Source organism: Plectropomus leopardus, chromosome 13, assembly GCF_026936395.1.
Source record: "Plectropomus leopardus strain MGB_pleo_1.0 chromosome 13, ASM2693639v1, whole genome shotgun sequence".
In the NCBI taxonomy this organism is placed as follows: domain Eukaryota; kingdom Metazoa; phylum Chordata; class Actinopteri; order Perciformes; family Serranidae; genus Plectropomus; species Plectropomus leopardus.
In genome coordinates this window covers 9,803,191-9,825,929 of record NC_142188.1, presented here as the reverse complement: position 1 = coordinate 9,825,929, position 22,739 = coordinate 9,803,191, and the positions used below count along the sequence as shown (strand labels likewise).

Below are 22,739 nucleotides of genomic sequence, written 5' to 3'. Positions count from 1 at the left end.
CATTATTTCGCATGTCCAAAAAATGTCCAACAAGGCAATAGTATAGTATGTCGAAAAAAGTCAAATTTTGACCGCTCCCAAAAATGGCTGAAAACGACTTATAATAGCTTGTAGAGACGTGTCATAGTATAAGAAGTGGAAATAAAGGCTGAAAAACACACAAAAAAACATTATTTCGCATGTCCAAAAAATGTCCAAAAAGGCAATAGTATAGTATGTCGAAAAAGTCAAATTTTGACCGCTCCCAAAAATGGCGAAAAAGGACTTAAATTAGTTTGTAGAGACGTGTCATAGTATAAGAAGTGGAAATAAAGGCTGAAAAACACACAAAAAAACATTATTTCGCATGTCCAAAAAATGTCCAACAAGGCAATAGTATAGTATGTCGAAAAAAGTCAAATTTTGACCACTCCCAAAAATGGCTAAAAATGACTTAAATTAGTTTGTAGAGACGTGTCATAGTATAAGAAGTGGAAATAAAGGCTGAAAAACACACAAAAAAACATTATTTCGCATGTCCAAAAAATGACCAAAAAGGCAATAGTATAGTATGTCGAAAAAAGTCAAATTTTGACCGCTCCCAAAAATGGCTGAAAACGACTTATAATAGCTTGTAGAGACGTGTCATAGTATAAGAAGTGGAAATAAAGGCTGAAAAACACACAAAAAAACATTATTTCGCATGTCCAAAAAATGTCCAACAAGGCAATAGTATAGTATGTCGAAAAAAGTCAAATTTTGACCGCTCCCAAAAATGGCTAAAATGACTTAAATTAGTTTGTAGAGACGTGTCATAGTATAAGAAGTGGAAATAAATACATAAAAACACACAAAAACATTATTTCGCATGTCCAAAAAATGACCAAAAAGGCAATAGTATAGTATGTCGAAAAAGTCAAATTTTGACCGCTCCCAAAAATGGCTGAAAACGACTTATAATAGCTTGTAGAGACGTGTCATAGTATAAGAAGTGGAAATAAAGGCTGAAAAACACACAAAAAAACATTATTTCGCATGTCCAAAAAATGTCCAAAAAGGCAATAGTATAGTATGTCAAAAAAAGTCAAATTTTGACCGCTCCCAAAAATGGCTAAAAATGACTTAAATTAGTTTGTAGAGACGTGTCATAGTATAAGAAGTGGAAATAAAGGCTGAAAAACACACAAAAAAACATTATTTCGCATGTCCAAAAAATGTCCAACAAGGCAATAGTATAGTATGTCGAAAAAAGTCAAATTTTGACCACTCCCAAAAATGGCTAAAAATGACTTAAATTAGTTTGTAGAGACGTGTCATAGTATAAGAAGTGGAAATAAAGGCTGAAAAACACACAAAAAAACATTATTTCGCATGTCCAAAAAATGACCAAAAAGGCAATAGTATAGTATGTCGAAAAAAGTCAAATTTTGACCGCTCCCAAAAATGGCTGAAAACGACTTATAATAGCTTGTAGAGACGTGTCATAGTATAAGAAGTGGAAATAAAGGCTGAAAAACACACAAAAAAACATTATTTCGCATGTCCAAAAAATGTCCAACAAGGCAATAGTATAGTATGTCGAAAAAAGTCAAATTTTGACCACTCCCAAAAATGGCTAAAAATGACTTAAATTAGTTTGTAGAGACGTGTCATAGTATAAGAAGTGGAAATAAAGGCTGAAAAACACACAAAAAAACATTATTTCGCATGTCCAAAAAATGACCAAAAAGGCAATAGTATAGTATGTCGAAAAAATGTCAAATTTTGACCGCTCCCAAAAATGGCTGAAAACGACTTACAATAGCTTGTAGAGACGTGTCATAGTATAAGAAGTGGAAATAAATACATAAAAACACACAAAAAAAAATTATTTCGCATGTCCAAAAAATGACCAAAAAGGCAATAGTATAGTATGTCGAAAAAAGTCAAATTTTGACCGCTCCCAAAAATGGCTGAAAACGACTTATAACAGCTTTTTGAGTCTCATGATAGCATACAATGTCAAAAAAACAGGCCAAAAATGCCATAATGTAGCATGTCAAAAAAAGGGCAAAAAACCGCATTATATAGTGTGGCGACAAACATCAAATTCTGACATGCCCCAAAATGGCTGATAATGAGATAATAGGTGTCAGAGTTGTGTCATAGCATACAATTTTGAAAAAAAAAAAGGTAACAACAGTCATAATTTCGCATTTTGTTAAGGGTGCTTGCAACTCACAACAAATAAAAGACGTGCTCACAAGGTAGACAAATCAACCAGTGTTTATTGATATAAATGAAGAGAAAGGTAATGGGGTTTGGATGTGTTCATCAGTCATGTCTGCAGGTGAGTGGATGCTGTAATAATGTATCATGTGTGTTGCAGGTGGGAAGAGAATACAGAGAAAAAATGATGCAAGACGGTGACGCTGGTTGAAGACGAGGCAGATGCAACAATGGGACAATCCACAGCGCTGGCCAAGTGTTCACAATCACGCAGTCTGCTCTACACAGCCCAGGACCTGGAGACACAAAGCATACATGGAATACACGCCCACAGGACCCAACTCTGAAAACCCACAGGACCCACAGGTAGAAAAACGTCAATTTTGACATGTCAAAAAAATGTCTGAAGTATACAATGTCCAAAAAAAGGCCAAAAACATCATAATTTAGTGTCAAAAAATGGCCAAAAACCGCACAGTATTGTGTGGCGAAAAACGTAAAATTTTGACATGCCCCAATAATGAATGAAAACTGCATATTATAGCTTGTACTATAGCTCATAGCATATAATGTCTGAACAAAGGCCAAAAACGTGAAATTTTGACATGCCCCAAAAATGGCGGAAAGCAACGTAATATAGCTCGTAGAGACGTGTCATAGCATACAATGTCGAAAAAAACGCCAAAAACATCATAATATAGCATGTAGAAAAAATGCTTGAAAATGACGTATAGTATGTCGAAAAATGTCAAATTTTGACATGTCAAAAAATGGCTGAAAACGACATATTATAACTTGGATGTGTGCACCAGTGATGTCTGCAGGTGAGTGAATGCTGTGATAATGTGTGGTGTGTGTTGAAGGTGTGAAGAGAATACAGAGAAAAAATGGTGCAAGGAGGCTGGCTTACCGCAAGGCAGATACAACAATGGGACCATCAGCAGCATTGGCCAGTTGTTCCCAAATATGCAGTCGGCTCCACGCGGCCCACGACCTATGGGGACACAACAAAGCATACATGGTATACATGCCCACAGGACCCTGCTCTCAACATCCACAGGACCTGACTCTGGGGTCATCACAATGTCAAAAGAAAAAGGGGAGAAAATGACACAGTATAGTATGTCGAAAAACGTCAAATTTTTACTTGTCAAAAAAATGGCTAAATATGACATATTATAGCTTGAAAAGCCACGTTGTGGTATACAATGTCAAAAAAATGACCAAAAACATCATAATTTAACATGTCAAAAAAAATGGCAAAAAGAACACATTGTAATGTCAAAAACAATTCAAAAAATGTCTGAAAAAAATACATTATAGATTGTGAAGACACGTCATAGTATACAATGTCTAAAAAATGCCCCAAAACATCTAAATCTAGCACGTCTAAAAAATGGCCCAAAATACCATATTATAGTATGTTGGAAAACGTCAAATTTTAACATGTCCAAAAAATTGGCTGAAAACTATTATAGTATTAATTATTAAACATTATAGCTTGTAGAGACAAGTCATAGTACACAATGTTGAAAAAAGGCTAAAAATATCACAATACAACATATCGAAAAAATTACTGAAAGTGACATAGTATAGCATGTCAAATTTTTGACATGTCAAAAAAATGTCTGAAAACAACATATTATAGCTTGTAGAGATGTATCATAGTATACAATGTCGAAAAAAAGCCCCAAAATGTCATAATTTAGCACATTGAAAAACTATGACATTTTGAGGACTTTTTATGATTTACTATATGACATTTTTGTGACATTTTCATGGAATACTATAGCATGACTTTCTTAAGGGTTTTTTAAAATGACATACTTTACTATGACTTTTTAAATATATATTATTATATCATTATATCATGTCCTTTATGACATACTCACTTTGTAAAGTGATGCAGTATCTGAAGAATGTATTGTGGTTATTATTATTATTACATTTTTAATTTGGCACTGATGTCGAATTGGACACAAGGATGAACTGATCAGAGTTTGGTGGCCTAGGTGCAAGGTCACTGTGAGCTCACAAAACATGTTTTTAACCATAACTTTAGCATTCATTTGCTAATTCTGACAACATTTCACACAAATGTCAAGTAGCATAAAATGATAAAATGATGACATTTTTCAAGGTCAAAGGTCAACTTCACTGTGACATCAACATTTTCCAATCTTAAACTGTAAGTGCGATTTGACTGGTGTGCAGAGGTATTAAACCACAAAGCAGTAATTCTAGTTTTATTTTAGGACTGAAGCAAAGATAATGGTTTTTCTTTCAACGGTATTTTAAGGTATTTAAGTATATGACATGCACCAAAAACTGTGAAGATAGTATATTCAGGCATGCACATACACATGTTTCTCACACTCGTTGAGATACAGATTGTGTGTGTCAGGTGTAAAACTACACCTCTGACTGTTTGACCTGCACACTTACAGCCACAGCCATAGACTCAAATAAGCCATGTGTTTCAGTGTATATACAGTGTGTGCATCTCACAGCCAAACATATTTACCCGTCCCCTGTTCTACTTTGTAACCCCTCCCCTGCACCACTTCGTCCATCGCCCAAAATCTCTCAAAACCTTTCAAGCCTTTTCCTCTCTCTTCTCCTCCTCAAGGCAATTTGAGGAGGGCTTTTTAAATGATCCGCTCATTATCGGTTAGTGGAGTCACTTTGGTTTTTCAGCTCCGTCTGCTTGCCTTCCTGCTTCCTTTCCCCCCTCTCTCTCCTCTTTATCTCCCTCTGTTTTTGAAGGGTTTTTTTCTGCTTGCCCCCCTCCACCCGCACCCCCACCCCTCCCACTCCTCCCTCTAGAATGGCTTTTTGGTCCGTTTGTTTGTGCTCATGAAGTGGAATGCTGCAAAGTCCCTGAGAGCATTTTTTCTTCTTTTTTTTTTAAATTCAGAAAGCCATTGAGTATGAGTTGACATGGCAGAGTGGGAGCTACCCCCACCTCCCACACACACACACACCACATTCACAACGCACACCTGATGCTGGCCTTGACGACAATAATGTTTTCCATTACAGGGGAAGGAATTGAGAAATATGTGGAGGTGGAATTCTGTGGTATTAATGTAGTCACCTGGAACTGGGTGGAATAGGATACGGTCTATACAGAGTGGGAAATGTGTGGGTTTTAGTGTGTTTATTATTGTGTATTTTTAAAAAAACAACACTTTTGTGGCCTGTAGACACATTTAACAGACGTAAACACTCGAAATCAATTGCGCATTGACTCCAATCTTTTATTTCAGATGCTTTGGTGGCTATATAGGCTGCCTGTAGTTATTCCCATTTACCTGTTCAGCCCCTCGATCTCTAATACCCATTAAACCTGTCCATCTGGATATGTAGGAGGCTATTTCACTGACTGACTTATTAGCTGACTGAATGGAGTGAGCTAAGGTCAGTCCGGATGCTGGTAATATATATACGCACGTTCACACAGTACAGTGATGCTTACACATGAGCTTATAGCAACGGGCTGCTAATTAAGGGGGCTGTGCTGTTGACAAAAGCACTCAACTTATAGCTGATTAGGTCAGACCGGGTGGAAGCGACAGACATGGCGAGAGAAAGAAGGAAACAGACTGCGAGACATATAGAACGACACAAGTGGTTTGTGTTGGTCGAGAGTCCTTCCTATAAATGTTGACAGTCTCTCGTGGCAGTGTTTACCCTGCTTTTAATGGCAGAGGGCCGACATTAGCCACTGTAGGGGCAGCGCTGAATTAACACCTGCCTCTCTGCATACAAGCAGCTCCTTTCTGTGCTATTGTCTGCCTGTGACTTTGTCAGTCAGTTAATCAGCGAGGCCATCAATCAGTCTGTGAAACGACTACTTTGTTAGCAAGCTTTACATTTAATGAGTAAGACATGCAATTAGTTAAATTGGCAGCCAGTTGTATTTTTCAGTGTTGTTTTTGTATTTTTGTACATGAATATTTGATAAAATAGTCAAACTCTTTGTTGATATTTAACTATGTTACGAGAATTGTGTTTCTCAAAATTATTCACAAATGAAAATTAAAAAAACTATTTCTGCACTTTGTATGTCCGCCTTTCACCTCAATGCAAAGGTACATAAATGTAATGTTTCGTTAGTTAAAAGAAGTCTCTCTGAACATAATCCAGGCAACAATTACGTTGTTACCACAACTGACATCTCTTTGGTGCAGATGGAGTCCACCTGAACAAGGTGGGTGCACGGGCGCTCTCTGCCAACCTGGGATACGGCCTATTGACTACCTGACTACCTGCCCACTGCATCACCTTGACGGTTCACACAAGTCCAGCACTGACCGGTCCATCAGTGTTTGATGTTCCCCTGGTCCTAGTCCCTCTCACAATGGTTCCACCATGTATACAGGTACACTTTCTACTGGACTTGGACCATTTAATGACACTGTTTACATCCCTGTCAGGATTTCCAACAGGTAGTTGCAGAAAAATATTATAAAGAAAGAAAATCTTGATATTATGTCCTCTGACATTGTACATCATGGCACTTGCAGAAATATAGATCTATATAGACCATCTGGTGTCTGTAGTAGTAATCTTATCACAATCAATGTGTCTAGAAACTCCAAACCTGATATTTCAGAGAACACAGCCTCTTTCCCTAACTCATCTGCAGATTTCAAGAGGTGAAAAGGCATTGGATTGATGCATATAAATGTTCGCAGCATTATAAAGAAAATTGATTACATAAATATTTGTATTTTCAACAACAACCCTGACATCTTAATCCTTTAGGTGCCTTGGTTAAAAAAGTCAATTAGTGATCATATTACACTAAAATATGATAATTTGTTTAGATGTGATAGACTTACTAAGTGTGGAGCTGTTAAAATCTATGTCAAAATTCACATTGAAGCATCCGAGTTAGTTAGTGTGTCTGTCCCAAAACAAAATGAACTACTGATAGTAAATATAGAATTAAGTCCCTCTCGAGGCAGTTACTGACATTGTTGAGAATCTTACTCCCTTTATGTCCTCAGAAGTGACTGTTATGGGAGACCTTCCCTTAAACTGGTTGTCCGCAGACTCAGACAGTCTATAGTCCATTTGCACTGATCTTAGATTTACTCAACTGATCTCTGATCCTACTCACTAAATCAACCTTGATTGACATTATATTGACAAATCAGCCTCATAAGTATTATTCCAGTGGCGAGCTTCCGTAGACATAAGTGATTATTGCCCAACTGTATGTACCAAAGACACTTGGTTGCCCAAATCCAAAACTCAGATTGCTATCAAGAGAAACTTTTCTTCTTTTTGCCCTCCACCTGTTTTCTGCTACTGCATTTACTGCAGCCCTTCGAATCACTGACTCAAAGAAAGCAACTGGGGAAGATAATCTGGCTCCCTGTCTCCTTAAGATCTCTGCTCCCATAATTTCAGAACACATCACACATATTTTTAACGTAACAATTTTTACTGGTACAATTCCTAAAGTACGGAAGTCAGCTTGTGTTTTACCTCCGCACAAGGGAGTAGAAAAAAGTTTACAATTATCATCCCATTTCAAAATTGTCCTGTCTGCCCAAAATCCTTGAATCATTAGTAAACAATAAACTTGTGTCATTCTTAAATAGATATTCTGTATTAATCCCCCTCCTAGCAAGCTGCCTGAGCCCAACCAATGAGCCCTAGCAGCAAACTACTTGAAACAGAACATCAAAAACAATAAAACTGTCAGGAGGTTTAGCTCAGTGGGTTAGATGGCTGGTTGGTATCGCTGAGGTTGTGGGAACAAGCCTTACTCAGGACAGGTGTCTTTTAATAGTTATTGTCCAAATGTGATAGATAAAGGAAACATCCAAGATGGTATGAATAACTGAAGTGTGGCTCAGGGGAAAAGCAGCTGGTTAGAGTCTCCTGATTTAGCAGTTTGTGCCTCACAAGTAGAGTAGTTATGCAACAGTACAAAATCCATGGCTGAAATTTAATGGGATAATGCCAGAATTAGAAAAACTATACATATACAAGACAAGGAGACAAATATGTCACAAACAAACAACATACCATACATTTGTAATGTAATTTAAAACTAATTTCCAGCAACTCTTCATCACCTGCACTAGTCTATATAAGCTTCCAACAGCCCACCATCATTCCCACTTAGAGAATGAGTGAAATCAAAGAAAGGCAGTTAGGCTGGGGCACCAGGCTCCCCCAAAACTAAATCCACCGCCGATAAAAAAAAAAAAAAAAAAAAATGGAAGCAATAGAGAGCAGCTGAATAAGAGAATCCCATTTAATGTCTGACTTTTGAACCACTGATCCTATCAACTTGTTTTAAAAGTCATGTAAAGCAGAGAATCTAGAGGTGGCTTCTAGCTCACCTGCTAGAGTGTGTGTCTGCAATGGCAAATTTTTTGCAGCAGCCCTAGTTCAATTCCAGCTTGTGGCTCTATGCTGCATGTCACCCCCTCTCTCCCAGACTTCCTATTATTCTACAGTTGTCCTGTAAATAAAGGGAACCCCCCCCGAAAAAATAATCTTTAAATAAAGTGGAGAATTTAGGTTTTCCACTGATATCAGATTTGCCCCTTTAAAACATCCAGACGCTCCGCAGTGAACGTGGTTACATCATCAATTTCTGCGCATTGATTGGCCAGAGAAACCCAAGTTGTTCCGTCCTCTGAGCCAATCAGCGAGGGCTCTGAAGGCTTTGTCCCACCTCCTGTGTCCCGATTGGATGACGCTTCCAGCGTCCATGTTTTTCCCGGAAATTTGAACACACGGAGGAAAAACGAGACGAAGCACGAGCGTTTGTTTACATGGAAACATACCCAAAAAACAGCATATTAGCAAAACAGAGCTCAGCAAAAAGCGAAACCAAGATGTGAAGATGACGGTGAACAGCTGAAGAGACGCTGCAGCTGATCGTCGTCACAAACAGCTGATGCAGCAGCAGGAGGAGGACAGGCAGGACACACCAGTTTGGAGACATTAGCTGATGTTTGGTGAGTGACTTACTTTTTACGGTGTACTTAAAGTGAATCTCTTTGAACGACTGTCGGGGTGAATTAAATGTGCGCCACACTGACGATGCCTGCTGCTCAGCCCGGATATATTTGTTCACCAAAGTGACTGATGTGTTTTGTATTTTATAGGAAACTGCGGCGTCTCCAAAACTGAGCGAAACGACAGGCGCTGTGAGCCGCTGCAAGGGTAAGATTTAAAGAAAACAGCTGAATGCACTGTGCTGAATGGGATCAGTATGTGTATCGGCATACATATCTACATATCTAAACATATCTATGCAGTATTAACAGCACAGCGCAGTATTGATTGTACTTTTGTGTTTTCAGCTGCTGGAAGCGAGGAGAGCTGTCTCTGCCGAGGAAGAAAAGGATGTTTGGAGAGGGATCACATCAGACATGACATTAGATGAGGAACACACCGCAGAAGGCTGCGTTTTGGGCCACCCTGAGACAGACCGGCACCGACTGCAAACGACCCCGAAGCAACAAAGAGACATTTCAAGCATCTCATGAAATAAAACAACTCTAAATAAAGCTTCATATTTTCAATATCTTTTTGGCAAATGTGTGTTTTTCTCAATGAACTGATACTGTGACAGGTGTCTTCAGTAACAGAATAATAATATTGATAATAATTATAATAAATAATAACATATCAATTTATATTGTTATTCTAATAATGATATGTTGATATATTATTATAATACAAATAACAATAATATAATATGGACAATAATAATATAATAATATTATATAATAATAATGATGATGGTGGTATATTAATGTTATATATTAATATTTTTAATAACGAAATATTATTATTATAATAATATAAATGGGAGGGCAAACCACCAGTGACCAATGAGAGAGGGATATTCTGTCCAATCACAGGTGATTTTCAGCTCGCCCCGCCCCCTGCCCCCCCATATATGGGCATTTTTGGTCCACAGTCGGACTTTTCGTGCTCTGGTCGAAAAGTTGACAGATATATGAGTTAGGCCGATAATCAACAACGCTCAAAACAGGTCAAAATCAGTATCGGCAGCGACGTCTGTCTAAAATTGACAGATATATGAGTTTGCCGATAATTAACTAAGTTATTGGCAGGAAAAATTCAGTATATTTAAATTCAGGAGAAAAGAAGACAATTGTGTCATAAACAAACAAAATATCATACACTTTAATATTATTATTAATATTAATAATTTAATATTATTAATATTAAAACATGTCAGTACTCTCTCAAGAATAATACTATGAATAATAATAATTATGACTATTATTATTATTATTATTATTACTACTATTATTATTATTATTATTATTACTACTATTATCATTATTACTACTATTACTAATAATTATCACATCACAGTTTCAAAATTACTTTTGACTTTGTCATTTCTTTACTGATATTCCTTGATTTCAACATGCATTTGCAGATACTAACTATCATTGTCTACCTTCACTCAGTGTCCTGTGGAACAACTTCACTTTTGGTAACTTGACTAACCTTCTCAACTTCCTGTCTATTGACTGTCCTTCCTGTCTCACAATCCAACTGCCTGTAACTTGATTGACTTTCCTGTCTCTTAAACTTTTCAAAAGTCAGCAGTATCCACCGGGATTTGATCCTGCGTCCATTGGATTACTAGTCACCTGAAATCCCCTCTGAGCCAACTCAGCTAACAGCATTAGCAGAGAAAATTCAGTATATGAAAATTCAGGAGACAAGGAGACAATTGTGTCATAAATAAACAACTGTTTGTTAACTTACCTGTTTCTGGGCAACTTCACCTGATTTATTAGCCAAAATGATATATCACTTAACTTTACATGCCTTAATTTATTCTGCAATATCACAATAAGTATCAGCAGCAGTGAGGCCTGTTGAAAACTTAACTGATAAATGAGTCAGACAATAATCAACTAAGTTCTTGGCAGGGAACAGATATATCATTGACGACTTATATCAGAAGTGCAGACAGATATGTCAGCCAATATTTTATCCATGCCATAAAAGTCAAATGTTACTTGTCCCAGGTGAGACTTGAACCCCCAACCTCTTGCACTATGAGTGAATGCTTTACTCACTGAGCCAAATCTCCAGACACTTTGCAGCCTATAAACCTTCACTTTAGCTCAATATCAGCAGTGAGGCCTGTTGAAAACTTGATCGGTAAATGAGTCAGGCTGATAATCAACTAAGTTGACTTATATCAGAAGGGCAGAAAGATATATCAGACAATATTCTATTTATGCCATGAAATTCAAATAAGGTGTGTTTCTTGTAAGACTTGAACTAACAACCTTAGGCATGCTGAGCACTTGCTTTACCCACTGAGCCAAACCTCCAGGCACACTACCTCTTTTTGACGTTCCCTTTAGCTCTGTGCTAAGAGAGAAGCCTTCAAAAGGCACTTGTCTCAGATAAGTCTTGAATCAGCAACCTTAGAGATACTAACCACCTACTTTAACCACTGAGCCAATCCTCCAGACAATCTGCATGCATTTGACGTTCTGTTTACCTCAGTATCAGTAATGATGCCTGTCGAAAACTCAATTGATGTATCAGTCAGGCCGATAATCAACTAAGTTCTTGGCAGGGAAAATTCAGTATTCAGTCTATGAAAATTCAGGAGACAAAGAGACAATTTTGTGTTTTTTTTAACTGTTTAAAGTGTTTGTTGCAAGGTACGTCATTGATGACTTATATCAAAAGACCAGACTGATATCTCAGCTAATATTTTGTCTTTGCCATAAAAGTCAAACACACCAGATAAGAGTTGAAGCAGCAACCTGACACACACTAATCACCTGCTTTATCCACTGAGCTAAACCTCAAGACACTTTGCATCTTTTCAATGTACCTTTTAGCACTTGTGCCATTCTCTTTTACAGTAAAAGTCAGTCCAGAGGGTTTAACAGGAAAAAAAAATCTGTTGTGAAAATTTGGAAGGAACTTCAGTGACTTTCAATATGAATGACACCAGCCTGTCTGATAGTCACTCTGTAAATCTTGCCAAACCTTCATTTATGATTTATTACCTTCATGTATGTACCCATTTGTCTGTCTGCCTCCTCACCTTGTTCTGTCTCCATCTCTTCTCCCCACCCGTCCCCCCCTCTCTTTGGCCTATGTGCCTGTGGTCGCCAGGGCAACAGCTCTAACCTGCCGACCCATGTTCCCGTGGGCCAGGGGGCCATTAGGGGCCAGTCAACAAGCCTCTCTTCCTGCCACAAGTGGTACTGGCGGGATGGAGAGGGCCCTCGTCTCTGCTTTGAAGGTCAATGAGGCCGCAGCCCGGCACTCTGCCAGTGACTCTTAGGCCCCCCAGACCAGCATGGCAAAAAACTGCATTGAAACGAAGGTCCAATTCAGCCTCACGCAGATATAACCATTGTTACAAGTCCCCGGTTTGAGTGCATATCCTGGATTTTACAGTGAATTACTGCTACACTTTTACCCTATCCAGTGATGAAATCAGTTTTTCAAAGCATCCCATTTTTTCTATAACTAAGTGAAGTCTCACAGGCATACTTCTGAAAGGCTCAGGTTTTGTATGATCACTTACTTTACTGATGGAAAAAAGTGGACTCTGACTGCATTGCTAATATTGGATAGTGGCTACAAGATATCACTATAACCTCACCAGACAAGTGTGGAGCTACAACAATTAATTAATCGATTAGCTGACAATGATTTAATGAATTTCCAACTTAGTTGAAAATTAATCACTTGAGGACATTTTTTAAAAGAAAAAAAGTCACCCAAACACCTAATTACATGGATTTTGTATTTAACGGGAAATGTTAAAATCTGTATTCACGCCTGGCAGAAGTCATTGGTATTTATAGGCTCTTGCTACAATCAGCTACCATTGGCAGTGATGGAAAAATGACACAGCGATGGATGTGCTAATTTTGGCCCCTCTACCCACACAATACAATGGTGGGCTGCCACAAAAAACTGTCCATCTCTGTACAAACAGCGCTCTAAAATGTTTTACAATTTAGTCATTTTGAGAGTTTTTGAGAGAAACTGCCTTTGTAAGAGATTAAAAAAAAGAAGTAAAGACAGGCATACTCATCTACTGCAGCACTTGGCAATAAGAAAAAAAGGCTATCGCCTGTTTTAAACTGTTTTTCCTGAATTAAAAAAACCCGGACATACATGCATTACTTTTGTCTGAAAAAGGATATAAGACAGTAAATTGAATATTTTTGAGTTATGGACAAAACAAGACATTTGAGGACATCAACTTGGGCTCAGGGAAACACTGATAGACTTTTAAAAATATTTTTATGACATTTTATGGAACAAACAACTACATAATTAATCAAGAAATTAACAGTTAAACAAAGATGAAAATAATTGTTAATTGCAGCCCTAGACTAATGTGGTCCTTACTCTTTTGGTTTTATCCCCCAGTGATGTCCTCTTGTGGCCCTTTATCTCAACTTTAACCTGTTTATGAGTCATAAGCTTTTCAAATTGTTTCAATTAAAATTTTTTAGAGGTTTAAAGGGGTAAGTTTTTATTTCAAGAGAAAACAGTATGATTTTATCTTGCTATCCCATTTTTTAAATGTATTTATTTAAGATTCAAACCCATGTAAACCACATCCAACCGATGTAAATCTGTTCGCACTAGCTAAAGAGCTAATTTTCTTTGGTGGTCCTTTTGCGTGATGTTAAATGCTAGAATAATAAAAAGAATACAATAGGCACAATAGTTTAAAATATACAACACTGAGGTAAAAAGACATATAATACAGTCAAACATGTCCATGTTAAGAATACACAACATAAATAATCAATATGAGTGGCCTAAATCCAAATATAATTGTCACTGTTCAGATTTATTTTGAATTGCTGATTAGAATCCGGGATCACTGTAACAGACTGCAGACATGTTGCATTTTTCTTTTATTTACTGTATGTAATTAAAGTATAATGTCCTCATCTGGCAGTGTATGTTAGTCTGGGAAAAACAATCCAATTAAATCTGATATTAAACAAAAGTAAACTGAATACATTGCAGTTTTAAGGTACTGAGTTAGTCAACAGCATTTTTCTCACAGTCTACCTCTATGTCAGCTTACCGGGTGGCATGCACCTGTTCCAAACAATTTTCCGGCTATTCTGTTTTGGGGAGGTAAATACTCCAGTAGCCACTTGTCTGCCTCCTCAGGGGGAAATGTACATAGATTATGTCCACACTAATCCTTCTGCGACAAAAAGGCATTCTGCTTCAATACGGCAGTTGGTGTAAGGGTTTCAACAGATACACTCATCCTTACAAACACACACTTGCACGTGTACACACACACAAACACACACATTTCCCATCCATATGTGCATAAGGACGCCGGTGCAATTAACCTTTAGCTGATTCAGTCCTGGTACTCTGTTTGATTGAATAGAGCTGGAGTGTTCCCTGAGCCATAACCACAACCTCATGTGCGTGATTGAGGGAATGTGTGTGTGTGTGTGTGTGTGTGTGTGTGTGTGTGTGTGTGTGTGTGTGTTTCTGAAATACTGAATGTTGAGCTTTAAGTAATGAGAGTAGGGGCGGTAGCCTATTTCATAGCTTTCTTATAAATTCCCATGTGTCTATGCCTGTAAATCTGAGTGTGTGTGTGCGTGTCTGTCTGTGTGTGTGTGTGTGTGTGTGTGTTTGTGTGTGTGTATTTGCCCCTGACTCCCCATAAGTGCATCCACTTCTCCAGCCAATGAGTTTAGACTCTGAGCTTCAGTGTTATGGCCTGGGTTTATCCTGCAGAAGAAGAGTCCTCTGCTTCAGCTTGAGTCCAGCCTGCGGCCCTGGCACACTGTCATCTGTCAAGAGTCTACTAGCCTCAAGCTCTCTCTTTGTTATTGGCTCCAATGGATTGAGCTAAGTATGTGCTGAAATTATTGGAACCCCCTAGAATATTGGCATGATTCAGAAGAGCCAGCTTATTGTTGCCCTGCATGTGTACATTCATACACCAAATTTCTGTTTTCTGTTTCTCAGTGACTGTTTACATGCACACTACAGTTTCATGTCATGTAAACAACAAATTATATTTAGACATTCTGAATTAAGCCTTACTCCGAATGTAGCATTTTCCAATTAATCTGTGAGAAATGCCTATATTACAACAGAAGAACATGTTGCACATCAACTTCAGAACAGGTGTGTAGGAAAGTGACGTGTGGGACACAAACTCCATCTAACTTGCAAAGGAAATACATTTATTGCAACATTTTGGAAACTGCACCGTCTTCAGGCAAACTCTTTTTACATGCACATGGAAAGACATTAAACTTTAATTACAGAACAGCAAATGAAGGAAACTACATGTTGATAATGCAACATGTCTACAGTCTCGCAATATAAATCTGAAGGGTTGCAATGTTATTACAGAAAGAGAGCTCAAATATTTCTGTTTCTCCTGAAATAAAGGATAGTTTTAGCCCTTCAAGACTCTAAAATGATTGAAATAAACATTCATCTGGCAAAGGTCTGCTTATGAACATCTAAATGAGCATTGCAATAAATGCATTTCCAAGTTAGACAGTGATCATTTGTAAATATGCCTATTATCTGGGTTTTCAGATCATTATTTGAGCATGTATACAGCACATTCTAAATATGTGTCTCAAGTGGGATTCTTACCGTAGTTTGCCACACGTGGCCTTTGATGTTTACAGTCAGCTCTGGGCATTGTAAACAAACCAACTCACCAACAGTTTGCGAGGCTGTGAGGTAGAGATGCACGCCCAAAGCCCACATTTCTGGTCAGATGAAGAAACACACCTGCATGGTCAAACAAGTTTGCTACCAGTGGATACATTTGTAAAACTCCCATTTTGGCAAAATGGCAAAAGTTTTTCTAGCGGTTCCTCCATATTTGATATATGATAAATGCGATATTAGGGCACTGATCTAAGTCAAACCCAGCCATAACTAGATGCATGTAGACAGAAAAATTAGTGGAATACTCATCTTCATTAGCCATTTAAACAAGTTTGCAGGAATATTGTCTTTTATTAGAATAAGGGAAAAAAAAATAATATTTTGTGCATGTAATCATCGTCATTGTTGTTGCTCTATTTATCAATCATATCTATGACTACCTGCGCACCTCCTCACTAAACACAACCTCACCTGGACCTCAGCCATGCACAACTAGTGAGCCATTTGTCTGTAGCGCAGTTTGTGTCCTTCAGTGCCAGCTGATTTAAACAAGAGCCCAGCTGTAGAGGCAAAAGCTGAGCACTTTACTTGTTGCAGTTGCTGGCCTGATTCCCCTGCAGCTCTGCTGTGCCAGCCGGCCTTGAAAGGAAACAAGAGTGCCAAGTCTTGCCCACTCGTGTCTGTTCTTGAGTTTTACTGGGTTATCAGTTTGGTGTAAATATGAGTTTTTGAATTATTGACACATAACCAATTTTATGCATGGTGTGGCAATGTATGGTCTGAACACTGAATGGTTGGCTGCACCTCGCTGTTACTTTTTTTTATTTGTGGACATACTTGCTCATCTGTTGTTGGTTTCTTTGATAAATTAATTCATTGTTTGGCCTATAAAATTTTAAATATATAGTAATCCCACAGCCAAATAAATTAAGTTTGCAATGAAATGAAACATGGGAAATTGGATTTGATTCATTATTTAAATAAAAATAATTATGGCAGAAGATGGAAGACTTTATGTTTCGGCATCTTAGAGAGAGATAAAAAAGACTACAAACCTCTTGTTTCCTAGCAAAGCTCACTGCTTGAAAAATATAATATGCTAAAAATATCAGCTAAGGACAGAAACATAGTAGCAGCACTTCCATGTAACCACAGCCATATCAGCAGCAGACAGACAGACAGTTTGTCTGCAAACTACAAATGTTACATTTGTGCATTTTATCAATATCATAAAAACGTTTGTGAAGTGACATATTATATAAGATGACTTTGTCATTGAGAGATAGAGAGTATGGTGTCATCTTGGCGAGACACTGGCCAAGCTGCAGACCACGGCACACCTCTGTTCCAGTAAAAGGGTTGTGTTTTAGCGAGTTATTACTGTTTTCAGCAGCTCTTTTAGGGCTTTTTTAGAGACAGTGCTGCTTTTCCTGCTGGGATTGTGCCACCCAAACTGCACATTTTAAGCCAAAACATGATATTTTCCAAACCACAGGCAAGTGATATTGTGCCTAAACCTTACCACATGTTAGCCAAAGTATTGTTAAAGCCTTGAGTTTCTTGAGTGACCACCACTAGAGTTTGTTAAAAAAAAAAAAAACACAATTTCCATCTTACATCGGTAATTATTGATCGTTTTAAACAAGATAAGGATATAGCTCTAAGAGACTGATTTAATTGGTGATGAACCTTTGACTTTGTTGTTAACCTGTAGTCGTGCCACTGCATTTAACTTTCTGTTGTCTATATAACAAAATGAGAGAACGTATTAGTGATTAACTCACTCGTGTTTCGAATCCATGACTATATATGTATACTATATCTTTGAATACTTGTGTGCAAGTGTAAGTATTCTGTTGTAGTTTTGTGTTCACTGTATGTTTAAAGGTAAATTGGCAATAGATACTGTATGTGTTTTGAATGTATCTGTGTGTGCATGGATGTATGTGGCTGCATGCACATGACTATATGCTACTGTATCGCCCTGTCTCCCCTGCAGTGTGCTCATGCTATAACGTGGCTGTGCTAGCTTAGAGTCATGCAGCGTGCTGTTGTGCGCTACTAACTCACACAGCTCTATTAATTAGCTGTTTGATGCTGTTAATTGGGCTCCCACTGCTGCACTAATTGATAACGCCATTGCCATTGACAACACGAAACACAAACACAGAGAAGTCTCTCGCCGACAACCTATTCAAGCACCAGAGAGTGCGAGTGGGTCGGGTGAAAAGCGGGAGGAAGTGATGGATGAGAGTCAGCAGCAAAAGGCCCGCGGAGGAGAGAAAAGAGAGACAAAGAGAGATGAGGTGGGGGGGGTAAAGAAGGGGCAAGATGTTAGTTGGGGTTTTTTTCATCTTTTACAATGCAATTTCTAAAAGTTTTTCTACCACTGTATTGGTATTCACGACTTGTGGCTAACTCTCACAAACAACAGTCTGTGTTTAGTTTTCCATTGGATGAAAATGTAAATGCAATCTCATGTGTCAACGCCTGGTAATAGCAATATCATCTTTCTATTGCTCTGTGATCTGCATAGCTCCACATCCCTCCCCTCTCTAATGGCACTGTTCAGCTATTCATTGAAATGTCTGTTATCATATATAGCGTGTGTTTTTACCTGTCACTGTCTCAGAGCGTGAGATGCCAGCGCTGAACATTGGAGGCCAAAACAATATTATATGAGCAGTCACATTATAAAATTCATTTCGAAAAAGGGAATGTTTATATCTGAATTTTACCAATTAGTATTTCACATGGGTGCCACTGAAAAGTTCTATAATTGTCACTTTTTTGTGAGCGAAAACTCAGAAGCTTTACTTTTACAGCAAAAGGCCCCAGAGTCACTGACAGAGTGCCTTTAATTTACACTTTTTATAATGGATCTAAATGACTCTTTAGTTTATATAATCCGTGAACTAAAATTGAAACGGGATCAAGAAATTAATAAATAACCGTCACCACTGTCTAACCACTTTGGTCAGGATGTAATATCTTGACAAACATTGATTTCCACAAAATTTTGCTCAGGCATTTAGGGTCCACAGAGGACGAATTCTAATGATTTCTTGGACCACTGTCCAACTCACTAATGGTTTAAATGACAGCCAGCACACAAATTACAATATTCAACATAAACCACAATGGTATGAACAGGAACATTACTAATACCAACAAGTGCCATTTGTGTTTTAGAACATTAAACAGCAACCTACAAACTTCTCAGTCCAGCACTAGGCATGATGGGAACTGTGGGCGCCTCTACAGTATGACGGTACATAGTGTTGCACACACATTCATGCTCTGCTGGACCTACTACCTCAACAAAAAACAGCAAAACTCAGATTTCAACACACAGAGGCTGTGTAACTTCACTCTTTGCCCAGGACGCCAATACGCCAGTATTTCTTTATATAGCAAACAGTAATTTGCTGCTATATTAACGCTCTGAATGTTGTATGCACCTCCTTTTTATTGCCATTGTCAGCATGATGCCGCAATAACGTAAGCATTCTGCTTGAAGCACCACTAAGTACGATCTCACAGGGCTGCTAGCATAGCTGCAGACTCATAATCTTGTTTCTCTATTGTACTTATATTTCCTTTTCTCTCCTTTAAAAGTTGCCTAGCAAGAGGTGTGTGTGAGCGCACATGTGCACGTGTATCCACGTGCATCCATCTGCTGTGAGTGCAGCACTGTCTTTAATGGTGGCAGTGGTGGCAAATTACAGACCAGACCATTACTACCACACACACAAAGAGCTCTTTGGACATCTGGACACACACCTGTTACCCACCTTATGGTAGCAAATGCAGCACACCCAAATGTGCTCTCTCACACACACACACACACACACACACACACACACACACACACACACACACACACACACACAGTCTTTTGCGGAGGCTTTTTCATTTTTCCATCCATTTTCTAAAGAAAAGTACTCTCACTCTTAAGCTGGTATATGGCCTTCCTACTCTCTTGCTATTATATGTCTTTCCATTAGAGGTAATTACTGCTCAGACTACAGTGCTAGCTCCAGCATTCTCATACGGTTTTATCACTTTTGGTCAAAGAGCTGGCTTGATCATGTCAAGTATGCATTCTACACGCTGGAAAACATGTCACACGATACTTCAGTCAATAATGGCATGTAGCTAGGGAATTCTTATTATCTTTTTTATTACATGCATGTACAACTGATGGTTAATTTTTGTTTGCCATTGTTAACAATATCTAATCTGACAGGTAACAGGTTTGCCTGTGAAATGAATAAATGAAAAAAACGAAATGCAACCAAAATGTTACTTGTTTTTACCAAATCAACCTGCTTAGCAAAATCTAAATCATAAGAGTAAATTCATGATAAACACTAATATCCTGCTGTCAGGAAAACATTGTAAATATTACATCTTTACATCTTAAAAATATAAGGTGTCATGTGGAAAACAGTTTCAGACCGCCCTGAGCAAATTGGCTCTACTTCTTTCAAAAACACAGGAAGTAGTCACAAGCTATGAATTACAAAAAAAATTACAAAAGGAGAAAAGGGTGTAAAAATAAATAATAATAATAATAAATCCAGGTTGCTCATTGACTTTTTAGCCATGTTTTTCAAAGAAGTCAAACCGATTTGCTCAGGTGTCAGAGGTATAAACGCATGGGAAAGGCATCTGAATGCAGCACACAACAAACTGTCATTCCAGGTTTCAAAGGGTTGAATCAATGTTCCTCTATACAGTAATGCACTTCTTTGAAACTCCCACTGCTCCTGAGAGACTCATAAACCAGCCGTGACCTGACAAAATGGCGTCCGACAAACATGAAAGACAACTTCCTGTATTTGGCCCTAGTGCCCAATAGCGGCCTGCTCTCGTACATCAAACGGAGCTCAATAGGAAATGTCCCTGCGGAGACAATAACAACCTTGATGGCTTTGATTTAGCCGGCGACCTCACTGTACAAACACTGCACGCAAGCCTGTGTTTGGAGGTACCCACACCTCCCAAAACTGGAGGCTTTTATTATGTTCAGTGTCGGACTTCAGACACTGCCTGAACTTCCTGCCAGCAGACAAAATATGTTTCCTGTGTCACCAGGTTGCTGTGTTTGTGTATGCACGCGCATTGTATTATTAGTACCCCTCTGTAGCCTTTTGTGAACCATATGTGTTGGTTTCACAAAAGAATTTGATCTAGTTGAGCAGCTTTTCACCTATTATCTGACTGCCTCAAAAGACTTTTCGCTTGCAGTCTGTAAAAGAGAATTTCTTCCAATTAACCTGCTTTACTAAATGCAAAGAGATTAACTGCCCCTGTAAACACATCATCACTAAATATTCTGATTTTTGACCTTCTGTTGCATATTTCCATAACACATCAAATCTGATTAATCCTAAAAATCCCATAAAAGAAAACTGATTTACTTCTAATGCACAGATCATGTTTTGCAGTCTATTCTGTGTGTTTCTCTGAAAAATCAGAAAGCAAGAGCAGAACAGTCTTCCACGGGGAACAGATTTGCATATCTGCCATGCCTCCCGACAGGCAGAGAAGTGCTATCCTGACAGGCCTAATGAACTAGCCGTTTAAGTGGTCAAATTATACACTCATCCCTTTTTATCCTCTGATATCCCGTCTTTGTACAGGTGATGGAAAGGCAACTTTCTCCATTCACACCCCTTTAGAAAAACCAACCTCGCCTAATCCCTACTCCCTCTTTCTCCCTCTCCCTCTCTCCATCTCTCTACCCTCTATTCCATGACATTGGCGGAAAGTGCAAGCATTCATAGAATAGAAGCGAGAGAGAGAGAGAGAGCGGCAGAAGGGAAAAGGCAGTGCTCTGAGGCCCTTTGTGGAGAGAAATCATGTCGAAAAATAGAGCCGGGGCAAGAGAGAGAGAAGGAGCGGAGGGAGTGGGAGAGGGAGAAAGAGAGAGAGAGGCTGTCACAGACCTCAATGGCAGCATTATGTAAATGGCTGACATCCCCTGATGTAAAGCTGAATAGAGAGACATTAATGTCTTGTGTATATTTAAAAAGCCTGGGCCCAACTCCTCAGGATTGCGAGCGGCAGATCCCGTAATCATGTTGACGAAGTAATGGCAGAGAATTAGTTGTCCATTAAAAGTGTATTATGCACCACGCTGGCACATGAAATTACTCTCAAATAGTGGAATGGCTGAGGGGGAGTGACGAGGGAGAGCAAGAGAAAGATGGAGGGGAGTGGGAGGAGGACGTTGATGGATAGTTCATGCGTGTGTGCGTGCGTGCTCGGCGGGGGCGTGAGTGCGCGCCTGTGTGTATGAATTCCCCTGCTCTGACTAGGGGAGGCAGGTGATTGACATCTTTAGACTTTGAGAAATCAAAGCAGTGTGAGTGTGTGTGGATGGGTGCACAGCGGGACCTGAAAGATTCTAATGAGGTTATAGAGGGCTGGGTGTCACACACGCACACACACAAAGGCGCATTTGCATATGCACATGCACACTCGCTGCTCCGCACACAAGTATAGATATGTGACAAGTTAAAAGTATGAGAGGAGAGCGTGGAATGGGATAATAAGACGGAGGAGGGGGTGAAAATGTCTTCCAAATTAGTGAATAGATGGAGGCTCATTCTTTACCCCCTTGGCTTTTGTTGTTCTCCTGCACCACATGAACCACAATTGACATTAACGTAGCACTTGATATGAAGGAGAAATATTTCTGTGAGCCAAAAGGAGGAATCTCGCTGCACACGCACAGGTAGTGTCAGTTATCTCGTCTCAGTCGTCTTTGAGCGGCAGTCTTTAGAGTCTGCTGTCATATTTGTCAGATTGTCCCTTTGTCAGGCCTCATGTGTGGTATCTGGAGACCG

The 22,739-nt window shown here is 38.8% G+C and overlaps 1 protein-coding gene and 1 long non-coding RNA gene across 5 annotated transcripts in view; one reads left to right on the top strand and one right to left on the bottom strand.

The window, feature by feature from the left end:
• Positions 1-9,748, top strand: part of camkmt (calmodulin-lysine N-methyltransferase) — a 178,901-nt gene extending 169,153 nt beyond the window's left edge. For 2 of the 4 annotated variants that reach the window (XM_042501696.2, XM_088086628.1), the window contains exons 14-18: positions 2,348-2,553; positions 3,051-3,208; positions 6,381-9,176; positions 9,327-9,384; positions 9,525-9,748. In XM_042501696.2, coding sequence (XP_042357630.2) covers positions 2,348-2,375 — 28 coding nt within the window. In that variant the 3' untranslated portion in view covers positions 2,376-2,553; positions 3,051-3,208; positions 6,381-9,176; positions 9,327-9,384; positions 9,525-9,748. Of the gene's footprint in view, positions 1-2,347; positions 2,554-3,050; positions 3,712-6,380; positions 9,177-9,326; positions 9,385-9,524 lie in introns of those variants that run through there. The other 2 variants (XM_088086629.1, XM_042501695.2) reach the window with 2 other exon arrangements.
• Positions 2,326-22,739, bottom strand: part of LOC148187669 (uncharacterized) — a 76,069-nt gene continuing 55,655 nt past the window's right edge. The window contains exons 2-3 of the long non-coding RNA XR_015778444.1: positions 3,098-3,181; positions 2,326-2,483 (exon numbers count right to left, since the gene is read on the bottom strand). This is a non-coding gene — a long non-coding RNA (uncharacterized LOC148187669). The remainder of the gene's footprint in view (positions 2,484-3,097; positions 3,182-22,739) is intronic.